General features: G+C 44.4%; 1 protein-coding gene across 5 annotated transcripts in view; it reads right to left on the bottom strand.

Moving 5' to 3' along the window:
* The window catches only part of SMC3 (structural maintenance of chromosomes 3), a 573351-nt gene that overhangs the window by 314779 nt on the left and 232925 nt on the right, over positions 1-25647 (bottom strand). For all 5 annotated transcript variants that reach the window (XR_011511201.1, XM_070531360.1, XM_070531363.1 and 2 more), the window contains exons 13-15: positions 24776-24879; positions 9693-9792; positions 3706-3869 (exon numbers count right to left, since the gene is read on the bottom strand). Coding sequence is in view for 4 of the 5 variants with exons in the window: in XM_070531360.1 (XP_070387461.1) it covers positions 3706-3869; positions 9693-9792; positions 24776-24879 (368 nt within the window). In the remaining variant the exon portion in view is untranslated. The remainder of the gene's footprint in view (positions 1-3705; positions 3870-9692; positions 9793-24775; positions 24880-25647) is intronic.

The following is a 25647-nucleotide window of genomic DNA, read 5'->3' as shown; positions in this document are numbered from 1 at the left end:
ACCCTCAACTTCACCGCTCAGCTCGCACTTCACTTCTGCACGCAGATCTGGCTCGACATGGGTGCTCGCTTCTGTCGGGTCAGCAGTACCCTTTTCTTCGCTAGCAACCTCGCTAACCTTACCAGCGACGCACACGCGAGGTAACTGTGCCAATTTGTTCGCAGCTGGCCTAGCTGTCTCCACAGTCATCTGTTGGCACAGCACCTCGTCGCTCTCCTTGCGGCCTTTAACGACCTCTGTTGCCACTAAGGCATCGTTAGCAGCTAGCCTTTTCCCTTCACTTATGAATCGGCAGCCAATCTCAAAGGCACTACCCTTCTCGTCGGCTTTTGGCGAAAATCTGTTAGACACTTCCTCATTCTTTCGCCCTGTACTTCCTACAGAATTCTCAGACAGCCGTTGTCTCTGTGCCAATAACTGATCACAATACTGTATCTCTTTGATCAGTGCTGCCTTCTCTCTCTCATACTTTTGCTCCCACTCAAGTTCCTGATACTCACGTTTGCGTTCATTCTCACGTTCGTCACGCTCACACCTAAGAGTAAGTTCTTGAAGCTCCTGCTTCTGTTCATTCTCGCGTTCTTCACGCTTACTCTTACTCTTAAGTTCACGACGCTCTCGCACACGTACACGACACACACGCTCCCATGGCTCCTGTATCACCTCCCAAGCAAGCTCAATGCTTTTGTCATCATTGCCACTATCGTTAATCGCTTTTATGATAGCTGGCGTTTTCATCCGTTCGTCCGCCTCAACTCCCAAATCGTCGCACACCAACAACAAGTCTAACCTCGTCAACCTTCTAAGATCCATGGCAGCTGCCCCGACAGGAGGTTAAAACTGTTTTCCTTAATTAATCTGTGCAAACACACAATGCAACAAATTCCCGATTCCCAGAACTATCAAAATGAACACACAACATTTGAGTCTGGCGAATCATAAGGAAAAAAACCACGCGCTCACTTACGGTTGCAGCACCCTGCCATCCGGTTCATTCGTCCGCTGTTCCCGGTTCCTCTGGACTCCCTGGGTCGGAGGCTCGCTCCTTCTTCGCTACTCCCAGTTTCTTCGGACCTCTTTCGACGAAGGCTCTCTCTTCTTCGCTCTTCCCGGTTCCTTAGGATCTCTCTCGACGAAGGTTTATCCGTAGCGCTGCCACCAGCTGATGCATTCGGAGGCGATCCTACCCCTGCCAACCAGATGTAGGGGTTGTAGACGGACTTCGGGATGAAAAAACAAACTTGGGAGGGTTTATTCTACATTATTTACAGGGAGGTGAGACGTCAGGTAACAGTTGTACAGACATTACGGGCCGGCGGCAACTCGGACGCTGCGGCCCGCGGCAAGAAGTTCGAGAGAGGTGAATCAGGGAATCAGGGCATCCTCTGGTCTCTCTGGAAGGCTTCTTATAAACCCTTCGAGCACTGGAAGTCACGTCATGTTCGACCAATCGGAGAGTTCGCTGAGATGGCGCCACTTTCAGCCAATGGTTGGCGCCCGTATCGCGTTGTCACACCCGGCGGCTCTCTGCGGTCTTGCCTCGCAGTGGTGCAATGCGCTTCTTTAAAGGAGGAGAAGGGAAGGGGCGATCATGCTCCATTGTCCGAGGGTTCACCTGCTCCCGGTGCTACGGCCCCTCAGCGGTAGCAATTGTCTTCTTCAAAGGTGATGAAGAGGTACGCTTGGACCTTCCCGGCACGTCTGGCTGTCACGGCGCATTACCGCCGTCTTGGTTTGCACCTGTCTTGTGGCCTTCAACTTGTTTGCCTGGGCGCTCCTCTGGAATGTGCTTTCCTGCTTCTGCATTCCTCAATTAGCTGTGCTGCGTTTCGAAGTGGTTTGGGGAACTCGAAGTATTCGCAGGAAACAGCTCCATATCTAACAGTGGGTGGGCTTGGCTGCGCGCAATGTAGCTGCATGACAACATTGCAAATAAAAGAGCAAGCAATTTTTCCCTGTTGTTAAGATAAGACTGTAAATTCCCTGCTGCATGCAGTGTACATTTGACCCACATGTTCACCGAAGCCTCGTCTACATATCGACAATGTTTTCTTAAGCTCGAAAAGTGTTTAAGGACCCCTTTAAATAGCAGAGCAACAGGCCTCAGCAGTGTCTCCTGAGCATTCCAGTGGAACGCTGCAAGCTTCAGAATTTGTACACTTGTCACTGTACATAAGCTTCTAAACAACAACAAAATGCATTTCTTTATGCTGTTGTCCAATGCCAAGCGTCAGTGCTATGGCAGGGGCTTCAAGCGTTCCACCAATCCAATCCAAAAAAGCTAAAACTTGAGCAAGCAACGACAATCTCAGATTATAGGTATTTTGGAACAATCCATTTCACTTTCTATTCTTATCAATTGATGCAGCGAGTCACCTATCCTAGCGATAACAGTAATGTGGCTTTGCCTGAGTCTATGATGAAGGCTGAGAAAAATGACAAATAAAATTGATAGACATAAAATCTATAAAATGCGGTCCCAGTACGCAAATAAACATCCATGTCGGTGCCTGTGCAGTAGGCGTGTGCTAATAATAGATACTATATTCAAATAGTTGGTCGAATATTCTGCCATTTTATATAAGCTTCGGCACAAAGTATCTAGAATTTTCGAAGTACTATTTGAAAAGAACAAATACAGTTGATCCTGCATATATCATTGTCAAAAGGGATCGCAAACTAGTTAAATATATTGATCATATGAACTATAAAATATGCCTACCTGACGCTTATCGATACCTCCATAGGTCTTGGACAGTTTCCCCGAGATCATGAGAAGTGAGAATTCACCATTTTGTTTCTCCGTGGCCGTGTCGAATGCATAAGTCGTTTGCACACAAATGTTGCAAGTTACTCACGTTAAGGAATGGTCTTTGACAAATTAACAGCAACACTAACATTAAAATCCCGTGTCCCCTAGTCACAAGACAGGTGCACCTAGTATGTCAAGTACTTCTAGCACATTTCTATTCAATATAACATTCAAAAAAATTTTTAATTGCGGGGTTTACGTGCCAAAACAATGATATGATTATGAGGCACACAGTAGTGGGGAACTCTGAATTAATTTTGACCACCTAGGGTTCTTTAACGTGTACCCAAGGCACGGTACATGGGTGTTTTGGCATTCCGCCCCACTCAAAATGTGTCCCACCGTAGCTAGGACTCAAAGTTGTGACCTTGGGCTTAGCAGTGCATCGCCAACCACCTCCTGTACGTTATGTGCGCCACACCACCTCGGCAGGTCAATATAACGTGGAAATATCCACACAGCGAAAGCAAACCAGCCTCTATGCAAACAATGTGCCATGCCACCACCGGCGTACATATACTGAGAATCGCACGGAAGCATGCCCAACCCTGTGCCCATTACGATATGCAATTTAAACAGACAATCGTTGTACGTCGGCAATGACACAACCAGGCCGATGCTGTTAGATTTGAAAGTGATTTCTAGCTTGCAGAAAATCTCAGTTCATTTTTACATGCCGACAGATTCTGGCACAAAATAATCACTACATTGTCACTATAACCTAATAGATTAACCATAACCATTACCGACACATTTTCACTTACTGGAAATGAGTTTCTGAATGCATGAGTTGCTATGGAAATTTCAAAAATTTCAATTGTTTCATTACATCCATTAGTTTATTACAACCTGGTTCATTGTAACAATGTTTAACTCTACATAAGATAACATACTTGTTTCCAGAAGTCACTTCCACGGCAGTATAGATGGTCTTCTCACAATCAAAGTTTTCGATTAGCATTCCATAGTAGCTGTTGGCTATGTGCTCATAACTGCCACCTTTCTCCCGAAAAGTTTGCAGAACTTTTCGTACACTGTCTCGGCCATTCAAGGTTGCCTGCATAAAGAGAGAGAGAAAAAAACAACTAATTTTTTCTTGCACATACGCTCACAAGGAAAGCTGGGCTAATTGGGACTGACATGCTTCAAGGGTGGTGCAAGAACCTACACAGTCCGGTCATACTCCACCTTTGTTTATGCAGCTCTTCACACTACCCTTCAAACATGCTCTTAACACATTATTCATGTAAAATATGTGCAATAATAAAAAAAAATTACGGCAAAACCCATCTCCCGATGACTGTCGACAGTAAAGCGATTAGCAATTAAGCAATGTAGCAGCACACCGTATCGCTGAAGTCACATTTAATAAATACTTGTATTGGTCATTCCGAGATTCTCCTTGCTTTGGCTATATACAATATTCATTGTCTCTGGTATCAAAACACATTGTTGTGGCACTTGCTTGCCAAAGTCACCCATGAGCATGATTGTATGACGATAATTGTATGATGGCAATGTAGTGCCGGTGATGCAATGACGAAGATGGAATGACATGATGGAACGGCAAAGGCGGTATGACAACGACGATTGAGTGGCGATGCCAGCCCAAAAACAAAGGGATGACGATGAGTGTGTGCTAACAATGGCATTATGATGACATTACAATAACAACTGGTTGAAAAAGGCAGAACGACGACAATGGCACAACCACTACGGAATGATGATGGTAAAATAATGGGTGCATGAGAGCAACCGTTTCCCGATGGCACAATGACAATGGTGGCATAATCACGAATAGGTGATGACAGCATGATTACGATAGAATTATGAAAACGGAACGATGTGAATGTGAATGGAGTATGATGACAATGGCATGACGACAGGCTGACATTTATGAATTGATAAGGATCGTCAAATGACAGTGTGGCAACTACGGCATGAAGACTATGGTATGACATCTGTATGAAACTGCAGAACATTTTGAAACCGAAGTTGCAAAATATTTTCTCAATGAATCCACATGATCTAACATTTCTCGTGTAAGTCGTAGAATGTAGTATTGTTATGTATAATGTTGCGATGTATGTGATGTAATATGTATCGTGTAAGTTATAGTATGTAGTAACGTGATGCACTTTTCGGCTACACATTGCTGCTTTATGTTTTACGTAACGGTTGTTAAGTCAGATTTTGTATTATATTTATGTATAATGGCAGGCTGTGACTTGCAAATCTATGTATCAGCTATACAGTACTGCTTTATGTAAGCCATGATGCGCTTTGTGCCATATTTGTACCCCACCCCTGTAACGGCCCAATTGGCCAACAGTACCAGCAAATGAATTTTTTTAAATTAGGACAACCGTGTGGCAACAATGGCCTGACGAGCATCAGACGATGATGTGAGAATGACGATGAAAAGACCACACTGGCATCATGCTGATAGCATCAGAACAAATGTGTGACAACTGTATAATGACCACACATTGACAACGTTGAAGGCGCAACGACCTGAAGAGAGTCGCATGACAAAGCTGGAATTACGACGCAAAAACCACACCCGTATCACTATAATGCTATGGCAACAAATGCATGACAAGTGTATGACAACAACGGCGTCACAATGACGGCAGGATGAGAATCAAATTACAAAACTGGAATAATTACGATGCAACGACTACAACAACATCACAACCATGAGCACACACCTTATGGCCCTAGTTATTAGACTACTTAGGCTATTATGTTGGCGCAGAAGGTGCGACAACGATGGCGTGCCCATGACGGCATCCCAACAATGAACACAATGACAATGGCGTGGCAAGAGTCAGATGACAAAGCTACAATGACGAACCAGGAGTGACGACGATAGAATGAACATAACGGTATCATGACAATTGCCTGACAACGAATGCATGACAACCTTTTGATGACGACAGTGTGAAGACGATAGCATGATGAAGCTGGAATGACGACCATGTAACGACTACAACGGCATCATGACTATGAGCACATGCCTTGTGGCTTAAGCGATTAGACAACTTATGCAACTTGATCGGGATAGTAGCTGTGACAACATAAAGAGAGTCAGATGACGAAGCTGGAATAACGACCATCGAATGACCCCGACAGAATCACAGCAATGATCTGATACCCTGTCGCTCTAGCAGGAAAATAACTTGGGCTTCTGTGTTGGAGGATGGACGGACGGACAGACAGACGGACGGACGGACGGACGGACATACAGACGGACGGACGGACGGACATACAGACAGACAGACAGACAGACAGGCAGGCAGGCAGGCAAGCAGACAGACAGACAGACAGACAGACAGACAGGCAGGCAGGCAGGCAGGCAGGCAGGCAGGCAGGCAGGCAGACAGACAGGCAGGCAGGCAGGCAGGCAGGCAGGCAGGCAGGCAGGCAGGCAGGCAGGCAGGCAGGCAGGCAGGCAGGCAGGCAGGCAGGCATGCAGGTGCAAAATACATGAAGTAGGCAAAGCGTGCTAATCGCATTAATATTACTTATAATCCAAGTGAAATGGTAACTAAGCAATCAAACCCATGCATAACGATACCAGTTCTAACAATATGTCAGATATAACAATGAGCAGCCGATGCACTGTCAACTTTTGTATGTGCTCTATGCCAAAATAAACTGCTTACTACAATGCTCACTTCCACATTATTGGTCACAACAATAAAACGTGCCATTAAAGATCCCCAGATTGTCTAAATTTCCGGAGTCCCCCACTACAATGCGTCTCATAATCAAAACATGGTTTTGGCATAAAGAACCCCAGAATTTAATGAATTTAATTTAATCAAACCTGCATTGTGGGTGTCTGCGGCGAAAAAAGAAACACTATATACTTGAAAAAAAATTTTCATTTACGCATGAACTCCCCTGGGAGCAGTCTAAGTATGAGTAAGCATTGTGCGACTTGCTCATCTTCATGCAGCCCGGTGTCTTTATCAATGTTATGAAACTTGATTCAACCAGCATACCTTATCAACCCTCATCAGTCATTATGAACCTTATTGCACATGATCCAACCCTTACCAACTCTTATCAGTCCTTATCAAACTGGATGTTCAACAAAGCTATTGCAAAACCACCACTACAATTGCTAAGGGGGGCTATGCAATGCTTCAGATGGTTCAGATGTTTGTTTTGAGCTTGTTCTTTATGGAAATGTACGCTGTTCTGTGTGTTGTATGGGAGATTTCAATGAATGTATGCGCTGTTTACTTCACTTTGCTGAGCGCTTGTAGCCTCTGCCTTACGTGGGTATGAGCCATTGCATTTTTTGCTTTCTCACAGGGTATGAGCCATTGTCTAGGAAGATATGAGCAATTGCATTCGTCTTACGTGACAGACAAATTTCACATTGGGTAGACATGGAAATGCTTACACATTTTAAAAATTGGGAGCCGCTGCATTCGCCTCTGTGCCCCAGACATTTGCCACCTACCCTTCGTGCCACTCACCCCACACAGCGGACTTTCACCATGCACTGCTCTCCCTTGAACTCTTCCGACATTGGCACAGTCTCTTCATGTATCAGAAACAGGAGAAGGGTGCCGCAAGGTTAGTGATGGCGATAGGACATTCCGTGCAGAATGCGTTGCACAAAGGCAGGTGCGATAAAAGGTGCAGGCAAATGCGGCGGCTCCCATTCTTTTCTTTTTTTCTTTCAGTGCACACACACAGTAGGCAATTTTATAGGTTATAACCCATAATCGTGGCATGGGAGCATTGTAGTAAATGGTTTATTTTACCACAGGACATACAGAAAAGTTCACGGTGCAACACCTTCTTAGTATTGTTAAAACCGGGAATAGTATAAGCGGGTTCGACTGTACCATTTCATGTCTAATTAGGATCTTTACTTTTTTTCCTGCAACCCGGTTATAACAATTATCACTTATAACAATGGGATTTTCTTGGCCTTTGGCATATTGTTATAAGTGGGTTCGACTGCAATTACATAACCGTTAAAAAATTTTATACTTAAGTTTATTTCAACTTTATCCTAATTCTTTTCCCCTCTAAATATGAGCTCTACTCATTTTAGTTTGTACCTATATTTCCAAAAACAAATGCTTGTTAACACGTTTCACCTTGTACCACCAAGTTTCAAATCTGGTTTAATGGGCGCAAAAACATACGGTGGCGTGATCTACAGGGAGTGTGCCGCTCATGTGGTATAAAAGATAACATGACGCAATCTTCCTAATTTCGTTACCAGTGTTCAAATGAAGCATTATGTGCGCACGTCCTACTGGACATACAGTAAAGCCTTGTTAATGCAGAAAATTAGATAATTCATACTTGTCCTCGAGTCCTGGCAGGCGTATGCATTATTTATTGCAATGAAACTCTCTAATTCAAACATATTTCACGACACAGTTAATTTGGACAAATCTCGAAGCTCGGCGAGCACAGTGGTGCCACTGACGAACTGAGATTTGTAGCAATTTTTGGAGCAGCAAAAAGTTAATTTGGGAGTAGTTTGTAGCACCCAAACACAGATTTCAGAGCACTTTGGTGCTAATAAATGCCGACTGCTGGACACGCCCCAGGCTAGTTTGAACACTTAAAATTGACAAGCGTTACTCTAAAAAATATTTCCTTGCTGTAAAATAATGTTACTGTGCCTCAAAATACAACAAAAAGGTAAACGTAAATTTCAGTATCCATTTAATTTAAATGAACACAACAAACCTGTTCACACAGCTTGCTCTTACCCATGTTTTCAGTCAGAATCAGTCGGAAGCAACTAGCCACGCTCATTGTCATCAATGCTCTTCTGAGCCAGGCTAGCCATGATGAGCCCCTGGTAACGCTCAAGCAATGTCTCCTTTTCCTTATAAAACTGAAGCCTCTGCCCAGCAACTGGCTGATTCACAACTTGTGCCAACCGATTAATCGGACACTAGCCATTCAGGCCAGCTCGATTATTCGGAATACTAGGCAACTTCACAGGCCCATAAATTTGATGTACAAGTACACCCGAAGTTTTGGACACCTTAAGGCCCTTCCACGTCTTAGAGTTTTGTTGGCGGGGTGCATCTGCATCGCAATTTTCACTAATTTAGTGCTTTATACCGTGTGTCCCAGCTAACGTTACCCAAGATGTTCAACGAAAAAAAAAGATCTGAGAAACACTCCGCAAGATAAAATGATAATATTTAGTGTTGTTCAGTCGTCTGACATCGGCCAACTGAACACCATAGGTCTGGTAATTGTGCCTTCCACTGCGTCTTTCTAGTCCCCTTTTTTTTAATTTTTAATTTTTTTTCTTGTTAACAGCTTGGCTAGCATTAGCTGGGACATCCTTTATACTACCTGATGCAATGAATATGACCTGCCTCGTACAATCAGCGACCTTTCTGAAGAGCAGACGAATGAAAATGCGTTTTCCAGCTCATCAGGCTTCGGAAAATGCAGCGAAAGACCCCTGGAAACACCGTGTGTGCCTTCACCCCAGTGTCTGCACCACATGTCATTGCTCTCAGTGCTGCCATTCGGGGCGCTGCTAGCGCCTTACGATGAATATCCAGTGGATTACACAAGGAATGCATTGTGACGCAACACTTGCCAGGAAGGATAGTTTTGCAGGGCCCTTCTAAAAGAAGCTTGTTATTGGTCAAAATTGTGCCTTCAAAAACAAGGAACAACTTGACAGCAGCAACAGCAACAACAGTGACTGACAATGGCCAAATAAAATCTTGGCTACCAAAGCCTCCCCAAAGGAGTGTCATTGTACATATACTGGATTATATTGAAGTAACTGTGCTTATAGGCAGAGGTGCCTCAAAGGGCACTTTATATGGGCCACAGCATGCAAAAGATTTGGCATGAGCAGATGCACCTTGCCAGTCATGGAACGCAGGCCCTGGTCCTTTTTGGACAGCTCCTCTTTCAGTGTTGCCAGGTTCTGCTGTAAGGCATTCTCATGTCTCCAGAGTTCACTGCAGCAAAACATATCAGTAAACAGGTTAATCTGGAAACAAATACAGAAATTTCACAGCCTATGTACCATTTAGAATTGTAATTACAGCACACCACACAGTGTCATCATTCAATGCGTAAAAAAGGGACGGAGAGGCAAAGGAGGGGGCATTCAACTATGAATCATGTTTTCAAAGCCTGTACGCACATTGCAGAAGCAAAAAAATGTAATCGGCATCTAGTGCACAGCAGCTGCATTGTGAAGATTGAAATCTGCCATGGTCTTGAATGATCAGCAACGGGCCAATGTCGAACATAGACACAAACCAAAAGTCGGGTTTTTTGCGAGCACGCAGCCTTTTTGGAAACAATTGAGAGCGCTGCAAGCATAACGAGCAGTGGCAAATTTTCTTATACTTCTCAGACTATAGTATAAGGCTCATAGTATAAGGCTCATAGCAGGATGACGAGGGAGATTGTAGAGGCATTCGAGATAGCAAAATTACAGCAAAAGTGCGTAAGCAAGCCTTCGGTATCACTTTCGGAAAAGGAGATACGATTCCTTGGGTTGTCTTCGTGACAATTGTAGTAGATGTTTTTTTCTCTTTTTTTCCCTTGCCTTGCACACGTGTCCGGTTCAACGAAATGTACCACTCAATGTTCTTTTTTGCTGTCACGTTTGTTTCCGCTCGCACGGTATATATATATCGATGCGTGCGAAAATAAAATATATAGTTGAAAGTGAAGCGCTGTGTCTGTGTATCTGTTTCTTTCTTCGTCCTCGTCCAGTCGCGCTTATACACTCTACCACAGACTCCAAAGTCTGGAAACAGTTTTATTGGATGTTTCCGAGAATGTTCCAACACCTTTTCAAATATGACTTATGCCCCAAAGAGAATATTTAAAGTTTCTTCATATTAAGCCTATTTAGTTAAATAATTACACGTTAAAGAGGTTCTGAACCCCATTTTATCAAAGTAGGGAGATGCATCTTAAAACTTATTGTGCGCAAACAAACAGGGACGAAGAACAGAAGAAACACGAGGACGAGCGCTTTCTAACAACTGATTTTTGAAGAACCACCTGCCTAAATAACCACAGATCTGCGCGATCAAGTCAAGAGAGCACGTCTATAGTACATATAACACTTGCGTTAAAAAAAACAAAGACGTGGACCAAAGCCACCCGGTCAACATAAAAACAGCAAGGTGCATGAAACAACCACTTACGATAAAATGCGTTAAAGATGTGATGATAGAAGTGAATTTTCTTTATTCAACAATGAAACAGATGGATGGCTGATGCATTTTTCTTTTTGTTTTTCAATCCAGTGTGCTTCCACAATTTCCCTCGCGGCTTGATTCCTATTCCTATACAAAATGTTGGTGCTACTAAGACAGGGGGAGCAATCATGTTCTTGGCAATGCATTGCCAAATGCATACTAGGGCGACCTTTCAGACTGGACAAGTGTTCCCTTAACCTCGTGTTAATGCATCTCGCAGTCTGCCCTACGTACACATGACCACACGTCATGAGGATCTGATAAACGACGTTCTTCGCGCAATCAACAAATTGGTTCTTGCGCAGATGTTTAACACTACATTCTTTCTTTACATCATCCTTTCTTTCGAACTTGTTTTTGACCTTAGAGCACACACTACCTATCTTGTTTTTCGCCGAAAATACCACTTTTACTGCGTAGCTACCAGCCAGCTTTCTAAGTCTGTGTGAAAGGCCGTGCACTTATGGAATCACTGAAAACTTGGTAGCTACATCCTTCTGCCTTTGAATCCTTTTGCAATGTCCTTTATCCTGTTTAAGTTTTTTCATCAGTCTAGCGCACGACGCCAGCATCACAGCGAGCGGGTACCCAGCCTTTTTCAACCTATCAACTTGCTCAAAAAATGCAATCTTTACAGTGTGGTGACATGAATTCAACAACGCTGACCGGAAACACGAAATGACTATGCCATTCTTCACAAGCATGGAATGGTTTGAGGCATTATTCATTAGCGGTTTTCCAGCTCGGGGTGAAAATGACCAGCACACATGTTCCGGTAGGAATTCTAACTTGACATAAAGAAATTGTAGCTTGTTATCTACCGGTACTTCAGAAGTAAATGTTAAGCCCTTGCCCAGAGAATTGAAGGCTTCTACAACCCTATTCCTGAAAGCACCCTTGTCTACATGACAGCCTAAAATCAAGTAGTCATCAACATATCTGTATACCTTATTTACTACACCTTCTAAATCTTTGGCCAACTTTCTGTCTATGCTTCCCAAAAAAAATGCTATTTAGGATGGGAGCTACCTTTGACCCGATGCACACACCCTTTGCCTGTATATACGTTTCACCAGAGAATCATACACGTGTATTCGCTAAATAAAAATGCAGAAGTTCAAGAAAGGATTCAACGGCCATGCCGCATGTGTTGCGGAATGACACCTCGTCATTCTCATTAGTTATGCAATCTTTAACACTGCACATTAAGGGCCCATGCGGTAAAAAATAGTAGAGATCTTGAACATCTATGCTGAATCCCCAGCTGCAGCTTGTCTTATCTGATGCCAGAAAATTCACAAGGCCTTCCGAGTTTTTCAATAAGTGCGGATCCTGTGCTTCTAAAGAATTTAACATATCTTGCAGGAACTCAGTGACCATAACCTGCCAACACCCTCACTCGGACACAAATGGCCTAAATGGAATTCCTTGTATGTGGGTTTTTGCTATAAAAAATATCCCCAATTTCATTCGAGTTCTTTACATGTGACGCAAGCTTTTCTTGGTCACATTTCTTCAATAGCTCCACCGCCTTCTTTTTTACGTTTTCTACACTCACGTCGCATTTCTTGAGGCACTTGTTCACCGCTAGGAAAGCCTTTTCTTAGTAACAATCATTTGGTAAAACAACCAGAAAGCCTTCCTTGTCTGCTTGAACAACACGCAGATTATTCTCAACCAAATACTTAGCAGTCCTATCAACATTGGGTCTGGATCTATCGCTTACCGAAGCTTTGGCCACCACGTCCACACATTCCACCACACATCAGTTTTTCTTTCTCTGGTACACTCCTCGCAATGTCCCTTGTAAGTGCTAACCTGTCGACAATGTCGATCCTTGGTTCCACGCACAACTTCGGCCCCAACTTGAGTACCTGTCGATGCCGTTCTTCCACCGTTGCACCCCCTAGTAATAGAAGGCATCCCTCTGGCACTTCTCTTTTTTTCTTCTTCGGCAATTTTTGACGAACATCGTTCTTTTTGCAGGGAGATGCATTTGAACTTTAAATGGGCTACTTAAGAAATACTTCACCGCAAAAAGTAGTTGAATGTGTTCAGCGGAAGCAGAATTATTGGCAAACAAACATCCCGTTCGCGGTGCTTCCGCTGTGTCTTCAATGCCTTGCACAGCGAAGGCTACTATGGAGCGGGACAAGCTGACAACACCCTGCCTACTGAACGTCATGATGGCACACAGTTCAAATCTTCTTTTGGATGTTCACGTAGACGCCACTACTTACAATTTGGCCACCTACAACGTGCCAGCACGGTTGTCTTCAGCGAGCCGCAGTGTGCTCAGCCAGTGGACTCGCCGTGGCATCCTGGGGCAGCCGCGGCATCTGCGCTACGTCGCAGACCGCAGCGACTTGGCAACATTGGTTTGTGCAGGACATGAGTGTCCGCTTGCGCTCAGGTGCTCCAGTCGAATCCACTTATAACAATACCAGATTTAACAACATATCCGTTATAACATTGAAAAGCTGCTGCACCATCAACTTTCGTATGTTTTCTATGGGGGGAAAAGCCACTTACAACAATGTCCCTATGCAGCATTATTGGTTATAACGATGAAGCCTGGCTGCTGGGTGTCCGTGCTGAAAGGTAATGGAATGCAAAATCCTTGAAAAAAAAAATAGTGAAATGCGAGCTGCTGCACGATCGCCCGCCACCCCAACTGCCGGTACGCACTTCTCTCCATGAGACATGCACGCCAGCCTCGTGTGAGTCTTTCCCATTGCCCTTACACCCCTCCAAACACAAATGGGCTGCCCCCATAACTCTGCACTGCACCACCCTCCGAAACACGAATAGACCGTGCCAACTGCGCTGACAACACTGCAGACGCTGCTCCCAGATTAGGGCACCCTACCTAGATTGCTCACAGGGCCACGCCTTCACAGATGGTTCTTCATTCTATGGCCTCCATTCTGCAAAATTCTGCTAACGGATTAAGTTGCTCGTGCTTCTCTTTGTCCTTTGCGACTGGCCGTGAAATGGAAGATGGCTGATCCGCCTGCTGATCATCGGCAAGGCATGACGTTGCCGATGAAAAGAATGTGCACTGCTCTAGACTTGGAAACGAAGTGCTTCTAACCGGTGAGGCGATCGTCGCGAATGTTCTTGCAACAGGTAGCAACAGTGCCAGCCACAATGGCAGTGCTGATGCGGTAGGGCAGGGGGACCTTCCGCTTCACTACGTGGAGCACCTCGATGCCTTGAAGAAGGATGTCGGCAAGCTTCACGTAAAGCAAGCAAGGCTGACGGACATGCGGTTTTCTCGTGCAAGCCATTGGGAGGAACGTGGCGAGATGCTTGTGGTCACGTCCCAACGTTTGCTTTGGATTTCTCAAGCTGCGTTGCTGCCATGGCAACCTTCCTGCATTTTTTAAAAGGCGCCTTTGGGGACACTAAAGCGATGCCTCGGCGGAGCTCGTATGTCACTTGTGCTGCCCATGATTCCTCTTTGCAGGTGTTATAGAACTGCCATTCTTGAACACTGACAGCCGCAGCTTGTTAACAACACGCAATCAGAGTGCGCAGGAAGCAGAGTTAAACAGAGTCAACACAATCAGAAGCCGGATGGAGGAAGGTGGTGGGAAGAAGAACTGGCCTCCCCGCCACTATAGTTTTCTTGGAACAGCTACACCATCCCCCATTTTGATTTTTTTTTTTTCATGCAACCTGGCGATAACAATGGAATTTTCTTGGCCCTGGAACGTTGTAATAAGTGGGTTCGACTATACTTGGTGCTCACTGGCTTTGCCCTGAACCAGATATCTTGACCAATGGAGAGCAGGCACATCCAACTTACATGTATTGAAGAGCTATCAATACGAAGTGAAGCCTGCCAAGTTGTCTAACCAGGAGCAGCCAGCAGTGACCGCACACTGGTAAGCATGCTTGTGGTATGAGTTTAAGTTTCACATGGTTGTAGACTAGTTGAGCATTTAAAACAAGTCGAAATTAGTGATACCCAACGACTACAACAGCGATTAACAGGTTGCACAAAGTTTAACTTCAAAGCGGGCAGCTGCGGCAGCGTGTGAGCAGTCTTCTTTCGAAAGTGTGCAATTATCGAAATTCGAAACCAGATTTTTGCTTACTTCGCCTGTTTATTAAACTGCTTCAATAAATACACATTGTAGCAGTAGAAAGAAGCATACTGATCCAAATACCCTTCTTCACTGATGTCAGCTATTGGCCAATAGCAGCCTTATACTGGAATCTCCTATACTACGAAATAAAGCGTCCAGAAAAGAGAGAGGAGCAAGATTCTGTTAAAAAGAGCGTTTGAGAGAACGGTGATTTTGCACTCCACTTGCGAGATCCACATGCCACCCACGACTGCAAAACTTGGCTGAGATGTTCACAGCGCTGTATGCAATCCGCGGACTATTTTTTCACCAAGCCTGAGAGGTGGTTTGGAACCCTTCAATGCTGCATACCACGCAAAGTAAAGTAAAATGACTTTTATTTACAAATGGAAGGAGCGGGGTTGCAATGGCTACTGTCGAGCAAGTTCACCTAATTCTTTCACAGTGACTTCACAGTGACTTCACAGTGACCAACTTTACTTTCTTCAAAAACAAGTACCCTTGCTCATAGTAAGGCCCACACTGGTTATCCTTCACCAGGAGTATGTTCTGCAGAGTTCAGTTGCACATTGAAGGCCTGAACTCAGTTCGAGTCCTTCACTGTGCTGAAAATACGCTCACAATGTGTGTTGCTATGCGGTATAATGAGCAAATCAAGCATCAGCTTTACTACTCGGTCAAATGTGACCTTTTTATCTGCACTCTTGATTTTTCCAACTGCAGACCACTGCACAATGCACCTTTCTTCCTTTAAATGTCCTCTGGAAGATGTGGGGATGCGCGACCCTCGCGCCTCCCCTGATGTTTTTCCCACATAGCGCCTCTCCTGTGGTCCCGCTTCGCCGCGTGGCCTGCGTGACGTCAGCGCGGTCGATGTGGTTGAAGCGCAGTCCGAGAGATGGCGCGAGCGTCGCGCCGCTGCGAGGTTACTTGGGCGCCGAAAGGAAGGCGCTTGCTCTCTTGGGTTCGAGACAGGAAGCGGGACGGTCATGCTGCACGTGCAGCAACGCTCTTCCCCAGCGGGTCGCCGAACAGCGCGGACATTCCGCGCGCGCGGCGACCGATGCATCTGCGAGACCGCCTCGAGTGGCCGCCTTCGAGCACGCCACGATTCGCGTGACTATACATGCGAACGACCAGGCGTTGGGATCCAGCATGGAGCGAACATATTCGCTCGCGAGGACACGGTGAGTCGGACTTCTAGATTTGTCGCGCGCCCATCAGCATGTTTTGTAGATAGCAACTCGGCTAGCAGGCTTTGATGTATGAAAGGTGCAATAAATGCCCTTGTGATTGTTTGCACTACTGTGTTGTCGTTCCTTTGTCCCAAGACTACGGTGTGAAAGTCCCACATATCAGACCCCACAAAGAATGTGTGCTTACAGTTCTACAACTGAACTTCCAATGGAAACTTCTCAATAAAAGAAAGGAGTTGGAAATGATGCACTGGATAGAAAACCCAGCCTGGCCACTTCTGCATTTTTTCAAGCTGCATATTCAAGTGGACCTTTATGCCTGACGTAGTCACAGGCTACAAAAAAATGACCACAGACTGCAGAAAAGAACTGTTGCTTTTCAAACATACTCAGTTTTTCGACAACAGATGATGTTGGGCTCCCAATAATGAGGTCAATGTCACCCTCCTGGCTCTTGATGTCCTGATAGAGAACTTCCAGTGGTGAAGACGCAGTCTCAATGACAGTGGGCTTAACAAACCAGAGTTATACCCCTGACACACGGGCAAAAGTAAAGTCCTTTCCAGAAAACCCCTTTTGCTACTCTGAAGGACCCTTTGCAGAAAGGAGTTGCGCCGATGACACACGGCACCACACTGAACTTCTTTAGGTAGTTCCACAGATGAACGCCGCAAGAAAAATAGCGCTGGCTGTTAAAGCCACAAGAGAGAAAACATTCTTAAAAAGCTGCGTATTTAATTGCACTTTACTGTAGAACCTAAAAATATATTTTTTTCATTGTTGATGGCTAATAATGCTTATAGTCGTTTATTTTATTCGCGTTTTTTCGTTGTTAGCAGCCATTTAACTTGGTCCAGCAACTAAGCGCAGCCGCTGTTTTGCTGTGCGTGCTGTTTATTTGGTGATGCCCACGTTTCTGTCGTCCTTTTTCCCGTCTTTGTCATCCCTTCCTTTGTGCGCACAGGCCTAACGCGTTTTATTCAATATGTTATTCCAACAACTGTGGTTTCTTCGGGGTATTTCCTGTGGGCGCTAATTGTGCAGTCTCCATCTCGCGACGTGAACACACCACATGCGCGCAGCAAACAACGACAACACTGCCGGAATTCAACACGGCGGCACTAGCAACGTTATGCGAGCATTTGAGAGTATAGCTAGAGGAAATCTTCACTATTCGACAAATTGTATTACCGCTGACAATTAAAACATTTTCACAAGGTAAAAAAATACCAATGGGCACCGTAGTAGTGTGGCAGGTTTCCTTCTATGACGAGTTGTGCACACTGCGTGCGAGAGTAACTCATTTTCCGCTCGAAAAGTAGTTGCGCAATCTCCTTTCCCGAAAAGGAACTTTGCCGTAAAGGAGATACTCCTTTGTCGTGTGTCACTGCACTTGAACGCCTTTCCGGTAGATGTCCCCTTACCTAAAGGACTTTAGAGTGCCCGTGTGTCAGGGGTATTAAACGCTCTTTGAATATATGCAACAAAAAGTTTAAAAGATGACCATGAGGTGCTTGTGATTGAAACAGACAGTTTACTTTTCCAAAAACTGGAATCACAATTCAAAAAAAAAGTCAGACCTGGCTGGTCTGACTCATGAGTAAGACCAGCTTGTTGAGTGCTTTCAGGTTGCACCTTGGCCTTCTTCATTGGTGGAGCTTGCCTCTTTCCACTTGGCTGCTTTCAATTGGCGCAATTTTTGCTGCACTTGCCAATCTCATCTCCTGAAACAGTAAGCATCCTGGGGATCTGGTACAGTTCATGAAAAGTTGGCCCCTGCTTCTTTTTGGTTTTTAGCTTCGTTTTATCATCATCATCATCAGTCTGGTAACGCACACTGCAGGGCAAAGGCCTCTCCCATACTTCTCCAACTACCCCGGTCATGTACTAATTCTGGCCATGTCCTACTTGCAAACTTCTTAAATTCACCTGCCCACCTAACTTTCTGCTGCCACCTGCTACGCTTCCCTTCCCTCGAAATCCAGTCCATATCCATTAATGACCATCGGTTATCTTCCCTCCTCATTACATGTCCTGCCCAATCCCATTCCATTTTCTTGATTTCAACTAAGATGTCATTAATTCGCATTTGTTCCATCACCCAATCTGCTCTTTCCTTATCCCTTAACATTACACCCATCATTCTTCTTTCCATAGCTCGTTGCGTCGCCCTCAATTTAAGTAAAACCCTTTCCATAAGCCTCCAGCTTTCTGCCCCGTACGTGAGTACTGGTAAAACACAGCTGTTATACATTTTTCTCTTGATGGATAATGGCAACCTGCTATTCATGATCTGAGAATGCCTGCCAAATGAACCCCAGCCCATTCTCATTCTTCTAATTATTTCAGCCTCATGATCTGGATCCGCGGTCACTACCTTCCCTAAACAGATGTATTCCCTTAGCACTTCCATTTCCTCGCTACCTATTCTAAACTACTGTACTCTTTCCGAGACTGTTAAACATTACTTTAGTTTTCTGCAGATTAATTTTTAGACTCACCCTTCAGCTTTGCCTCTCCAGGTCAGTGAGCATGCATTGCAATTGGTCCCCTGAGTTACTAAGCAAGGCAATATCATCAGCGAATCGCAAGTTACTAAGGTATTCTCCATTAACTTTTATCCCCAATTCTTCCCAATCCAGGTCTCTGAATACCTCCTGTAAACACGCTGTGAATAGCATTGGAGAGATCGTATCTCCCTGCCTGACGCCTTTCTTTTTTGGGATTTTGTTGCTTTCTTTATGGAATTAAATTATGGGGTTTTACGTGCCAGCTTTCTTTATGGAGGACTATGGTGGCTGTGGAGCCGCTATAGATATCTTTCAGTATCTTTACTTACGGCTCGTCTACACCCTGATTTCGTAATGCCTCCATGACTGCTGAGGTTTCGACAGAATCAAACGCTTTCTCGTAATCAATGAAAGCTATATATAAGGGTTGGTTATATTCCGCACATTTCTCTATCACCTGATTGATAGTGTGAATATGATCTATTGTTGAGTAGCCTTTACGGAATCCTGCCTGGTCCTTTGCTTGACAGAAGTCTAAGGTGTTCCCGATTCTACTTGCAATTACCTTAGTAAATAGTTTGTAGGCAACGGACAGTAAGCTGATCAGTCTGTAATTTTTCAAGTCTTTGGCGTCCCCTTTCTTATGGATAAGGAATATGTTAGCGTTCTTCCAAGATTCCGGCACGCTCGAGGTCATGAGGCATTGCGTATACAGGGTGGCCAGTTTCTCTAGAACAATCTGCCCACCATCCTTCAACAAATCTGCTGTTACCTGATCCTCCCCAGCTGCCTTCCCCCTTTGCATATCTCGCAAGGCTTTCCTTACTTCAGGCGTTACCTGTGGGATTTCGGATTCCTCTAGACTATTTTCTCTTCCATTATCATCGTGGTTGCCACTGGTACTGCATAAATCTCTATAGAACTCCTCAGCCACTTGAACTATCTCATCCATATTAGTAATGATATTGCCGGCTTTGTCTCATAACGCATAACTCTGATTCTTGATTATTCTTAGTTTCTTCTTCACTGCTTTCAGGCTTCCTCCATTTTTGAGAGCATGTTCAATTCTATCCATATTATAGTTCCTTATGTCAGCTGTCTTACACTTGTTGATTAACTTGGAAAGTTCTGCCAGTTCTGTTCTAGCAGTAGGGTTAGAAGCTTTCATACATTGGCGTTTCTTGATCAGATCTTTCGCCTCTTGCAATAGCTTACTGGTATCCTGTCTAATGGAGTTACCACCGACTTCTATTGCACATTCCTTAATGATGCCCATAAGATTGTCGTTCATTGCTTCAACACTAAGGTCCTCTTCCTGAGTTAAAGCCGAATACCTATTCTGTAGCTTGATCCAGAATTTCTCAATTTTCCCTTTTACCCCTAACTCATTGATCGGCTTCTTATGTACCAGTTTATTACCATCCTATGGTCACTGCAGCGCACCTTGCCGAGCACCTTCACATCTTGTATGATGCCAGGGTTAGCACAGAGTATGAAGTCTATTTCATTTCTAGTCTTGCCATTGGGGCTCCTCCATGTCTACTTTCGGCTATTCCATTTGCGGAAGAAAGTATTCATTATCCGCATATTATGCTGTTCTGCAAATTCTACTAATAATTCTCCCCTGCTATTCCTAGAGCCTATACCATTTTCCCCACTGACTTGTCTCCAGCCTGCTTCTTGCCTACCCTGGCATTGAAGTTGCCCATCAGTATAGTGTATTTTGTTTTGACTTTACCCATCGCCGATTCCATGTTTTCATAGAAGCTTTAGACTTCCTGGTCATCATGACTGGATGTAGGGGCGTAGACCTGTATGACCTTCAATTTTTACCTCTTATTAAGTTTCACAACAAGACCTGCCACCCTCTCGTTAATGCTATAGAATTCCTGTATGTTACCAGCTATATCCTTATTAATCAGGAATCCAACTACTAGTTCATGTCTCTCCGCTAAGCCATGGTAGCACAGGACGTGCCCGCTTTTTAGCACTGTATATGCTTTTTTTGTCCTCCTAACTTCCCTGAGCCCTATCATATCCCATTTACTGCCCTCTAATTCTTACAATAGCACTGCTAGACTCACCTCACTAGATAACCTTCTAGCGTTAAACGTTGCCAGGTTCAGATTCCAATGGCGGCCTGTTCGGACTTCGTTTAAGAAGGAACTAACCAGTGACTGCCACTGCTCAAGCATCCTGTTCAGGCACTTGCTTAGGGATCACCACCCAATACAAGGACATGTTTCAAAATCTTGCGTGTTTCAACAGTGTGCATTCCTTGAAATTTGACCAGTGTGCCCATGCTCTTAGAAGCTTTGTCAAGGTAATATAAAATGTCTACAAGGACTTCATCAAACTTGGCACGTAGGCAGGCAGCTGCTTTTTTAGCTGCAAGATTGATCAGGTGGCGCGGGCAGCCAACCACATTAAAAACTTGTTAAACTGTACCCGCTTAAACAGTAGTTTTGTTTTAAAAGTAGTAAAGTCAAATCCCCGACTCAGTGGCCATTGAGCATAATGAGTTTTCTACCTGTACAAACTGTACCAGCTTATTGTGTACATATCAGTTAACACGTAGTGTTTGTACTTTTCATTGCAAAATCAGGGCGGTACAGCGGCCCGGCAGATCAACGAGCCTCAGAGATTGGAACGGCCTCCAAGTGCAAACGCAGAGGGCGCTTGCAAGGCTGAAGCCACATCAACATCAGCATTGTTTCGTCGTTGTGCCAGAGTCGGAGCATTGTGGCCCGTGTTGTGGTGTCGTGCAGGCTAAGACAAAAACCGGCTGCTCAGCATAGAAAAAAAACTGGACATCGTTTGTGCTGTCGAATGTGGCACGAAGAAGTCAGTTCTGACACGCGAGAGGGATCTACCATTGACTACAGTGTGAGGCATTTGGCATGTGAAAAAGAAGTTGGTCGGCAATGCTTCTGTGACAGTGAAATATGTTGGCTACCAGGTTCGACTTTTCGAGGTTCGAATTTTCGCCATCGTTGCCTCTATTATTGCTGAAGTGTCGCCTAACGACAGTGATGAGGATAACACAGAAAGCGACAGCATGGGCTGTTCAGGTCCGACAATGCCAGATGCTGCGCGTTACGTCAGCCTCATGCGTGTGTTTGTCGAGAAGAGGGGGCTGGCAGAAAAGCTGGCTCGTAGCTTGAGCGAGTTTCAGGCCGCCATCGTCACTGCTAGCTAGCTGCAGCATCAAATGAAAGTAACATACTTTTGTCGCAGGAAGTGAAGAAATACTGCACGTTTTCTGCCTTTTTATCACACTCTCTTATAGTTCCGTTTTTCACAGGTAAGTGGGCGATGTCACACTATTTCGGTTAAGCAGTATTACCGTTTAGTACATACTTTTTATGAACTCCGGCCCACTACGGTTAAACGAATTTCACTGGACAATCAAATTTTCTTGTCCTTCCTTTAAACAACCATGGCATTTCTCTTTCCAAGCATTACATTTGCATTATCAGCGCCAAATGCAATGCAATTCGATGCAGGCAAATCAAGCGAACGCAGTGCGTCAAACACAAGGTTGCCAATTTTTCGGCCCGTAGCTTCTTGAAGTGCATGCATGTACAACAGTTTGCTTTCAACCCATTCTTCAACGTAGTAGGTTGCCACGATATGGTAGGGCTGCAATGAGGTTTCATTGCTGCCGACAATGGCGAGAGCACAACGCTTCAGGATCTCCACCACTGCACCTTGCACCTCTGTAGACATTTTGATGGCACATGCCTTGGTTCTGCTGCATCCATAGCGCTTTGCACCTTCACACTTCGGGAACGTCGTGCACGGAAGTGGGCAAACATAATCACTCACGCTCAGCGGCAAATTGTGCTCGATGAGAAATACAGTGAAAAGGCACTCTGCATGCAGAACACTGTCTTCATTGCTGTTGAGAAAGTTGCTCATGGAGCTGCTTCTCAGCAGCAAGAACCAAGTTCCAGCACTTAGTCGTCACCAAATGCAGTTTTGTATCTTTTTTTACCACTGCGCACCTCGTTCATGTCGCATGTGCTAGTCATGCAAAATTTGAACTGCTCGCTTCAAGAAATACCATAAATACTTCTTCTTAGGCTTTGACAATGCCATGCTGTCAAGGGAGCTGTGGAAAGTGAAATGTTATCATGTACACTCCCTAAAGGGATTAACAACTTATTTTTAAGGACCTAGTTTTTATGCTGCGACGGAAAGCTCACCTTTGGTAGTGTTTGTACCTGCAGTGGTTACTTCTAAAAGCATGTGGATATTTTGTAAGCGTAATTTTTCGATCTGAGCAGCCTCTAAAAAAGAAAGTCCCTTCTCCAGCAACGCTGAGAAGTAAGAGCAATGCTGATAGCCAACCTCACAAACTGTGAAAGCCGCCCATCGTTCTGCTTTCACAGGAGTGAATGCAACTATGGTTAACAACATACATTTTGACTTCATCAGCCACTTCTTAAAATAAAAAGCAAAAAGCTGGTACAATCAGCTTGCGTTGTTATACAGACCTTTTTTATATTTCTACCGTGTTTTCCCCCCAAGTACACACCTATGTCATGGCTGGCTGGCCCCTGTCATCAATGTTCTGTCGACATAAGAGCTGAGCCAACTCAACGAAGGCGAAGGGAGCGCCACTTTTCTGCTCAGTACAAACGAAGGTCTATATGCACATTGAAAGTTAGACAAAACTTATACAGAAGGAAATGTACAAAACTTAGAGAAAAAAGTGTACTGCATTTCAATATCATAAAAACACCAGGAACCGCATACACTAATAGAAGGTCACATGATAGGCCTCTTATGCTTTGTTACACTGTGGATGGGCACAAGCTGTCCCTGTATCTTATCTTCAGATGGAAGACGCTCCCGAAAGGAATCGTGTTTCCAAGTGGCGTGATTGTGCGCGCAAACGAAAAAGGTTGGATGACCACGGACTTGGTCGCTGACTGGATTGATAAGGTTTGGGGGAAGAGACCCCGCGGCGATTTCGGTCTGCGTGGGATGCTTGTGCTTGATGCGTTCAGGTGTCACCTTGACCAGCGCATCAAGGACAAGCAGGCTCCATGCAACACCGACCTTGTCGTGATACCCGGCGGCATGACATCGCAGCTCCAGCCGCTTGATGTTTGTTTGAACAAGCTAGTGAAAGATTGAATTCGGGCACTCTACATCGAATGGCTTGTCAGTGGCTGCCATGAATTCACGCCCGCCAATAAAATGAAGCATGCCTCGCTGCAGAACTTTGCTGGATGGGTGAAAGATGCATGGTGCCCGATCCCATCTGCCATGCCTTTAAAAAGTGCGGGATTTCGAATGCCATGAACAGCACCGAGGATGAAATGCTTTGGTCTGTTGATAGCATTAAGTAGTTGTCCGATAGCGAGGACGAGTGATATCTATTGCCCCCACACGACTCGTACCGGCGCAGTGAAAATCTTGGTGGCAAGGTACGCCGTACTTGCATTTGTGTTTTTATCACAAATGGAACTTTAGTGTATTGGGAATAAATCGGTTTTGTATTCCAAATGAGAGAAAATAGTATTTCTATATGAAAGCACGAGGTGCACTGTACTGTACTTTTTTATTGATTTTTTTATTTTATTCTTTAATTTAGTTTCTGTCATGGAAAGTGGGTGCGCATTACAATCGCGATTTTCTTTTTTTCTTCTTTCTTTTTGTGTGTGTGTGTGGGGGGGGTCACAGAAAACGGGTGCGCGTTACAATCAAGGGCGCGTTACAATCGAGTAAATATGGTATTTATGATAAGGCTTATCTGAAAGCACCATACGTGTCAAATTTTTTTTCAGTGTTTATAGCTTTGAGTTAATACAGATCTGTTATATTTTCCAGTTTCGAGCTAGATTTTATTCCTTAACGCCCCACCAATGCAGCACACAATAGTCACAATTATTCAGAAAAACATACTCACTTTCTCTCGCCTTGAAGTGTGTCTTTCCGTTTTTTCATCTCATAAAAACTTTTGTTTTGACTGTCGATGCTCACACGATGATTTTCCAGCTCTCGGGTAAGCTCCTGCAATGAGCCGGTGTTTCTCGTCAATGATATACACTCTTCACCAAAGTTTAGTTAGTGACAGTGAACAAATGTTCTCCTGTTACATATCTTCAGGGCAAACTTAAAAAGAGTGGAAACACGCGGCATGTATTTCATACAAATGAACAAATTTGTCTATTCACTCTCACTAGATGCAAAAAATGGCTCAACTGATGAAAAAAAAAAATTCAGTTACCAGGTAAAAATATATGGACCCTGCCAGGATCCAAATAACCGAAAAATAGATCGAACTGGAATCGAATTAACAGAAGTTTACTGTAATCGGATGTTACAATTTTTGTGAGCAAGTCGCTCCGCATTGATAGGGTCATTCCCAACTTTTGCCCCCCAGAACAAGTTTTGTAAAATTTGTCTTAAACCCCATTTCTCCCCAAAGTTCCATCCTTTCGTAAAGCGTACACTAGCTGAAGCTGTTACAAAAGCAATGAACACTGCCCTCCTACCTAGCCCATGAGCACTTGGTTAAGATATATCCTATTAAGGGGGGACACAGGTCTTAGAGACCGAAAAATTGCAGAAAAATCGCTTTTTTGAAAACATTATTTTTGGATACTACAGTGTCTGATGCATTATCTCAGAAATTTTTGTTGTGTTATCATCGCTGCATGAGCGATAGCAGCGGCGCGACTATCACGGCTGCTTGCTATATTAGCCCAGTCATGCGGCCACCCGGTCACTTTCCACTACGAGCCGTCATGGAATAAACCACGTTTGGTTCTGCTTACG

The sequence above is a fragment of the Dermacentor albipictus genome, chromosome 1 (assembly GCF_038994185.2).
Source record: "Dermacentor albipictus isolate Rhodes 1998 colony chromosome 1, USDA_Dalb.pri_finalv2, whole genome shotgun sequence".
Taxonomy (NCBI): Eukaryota; Metazoa; Arthropoda; class Arachnida; order Ixodida; family Ixodidae; genus Dermacentor; species Dermacentor albipictus.
The sequence above is the reverse complement of the archived record's forward strand: the minus strand, read 5'-3'. Positions and strand labels throughout refer to the sequence as shown.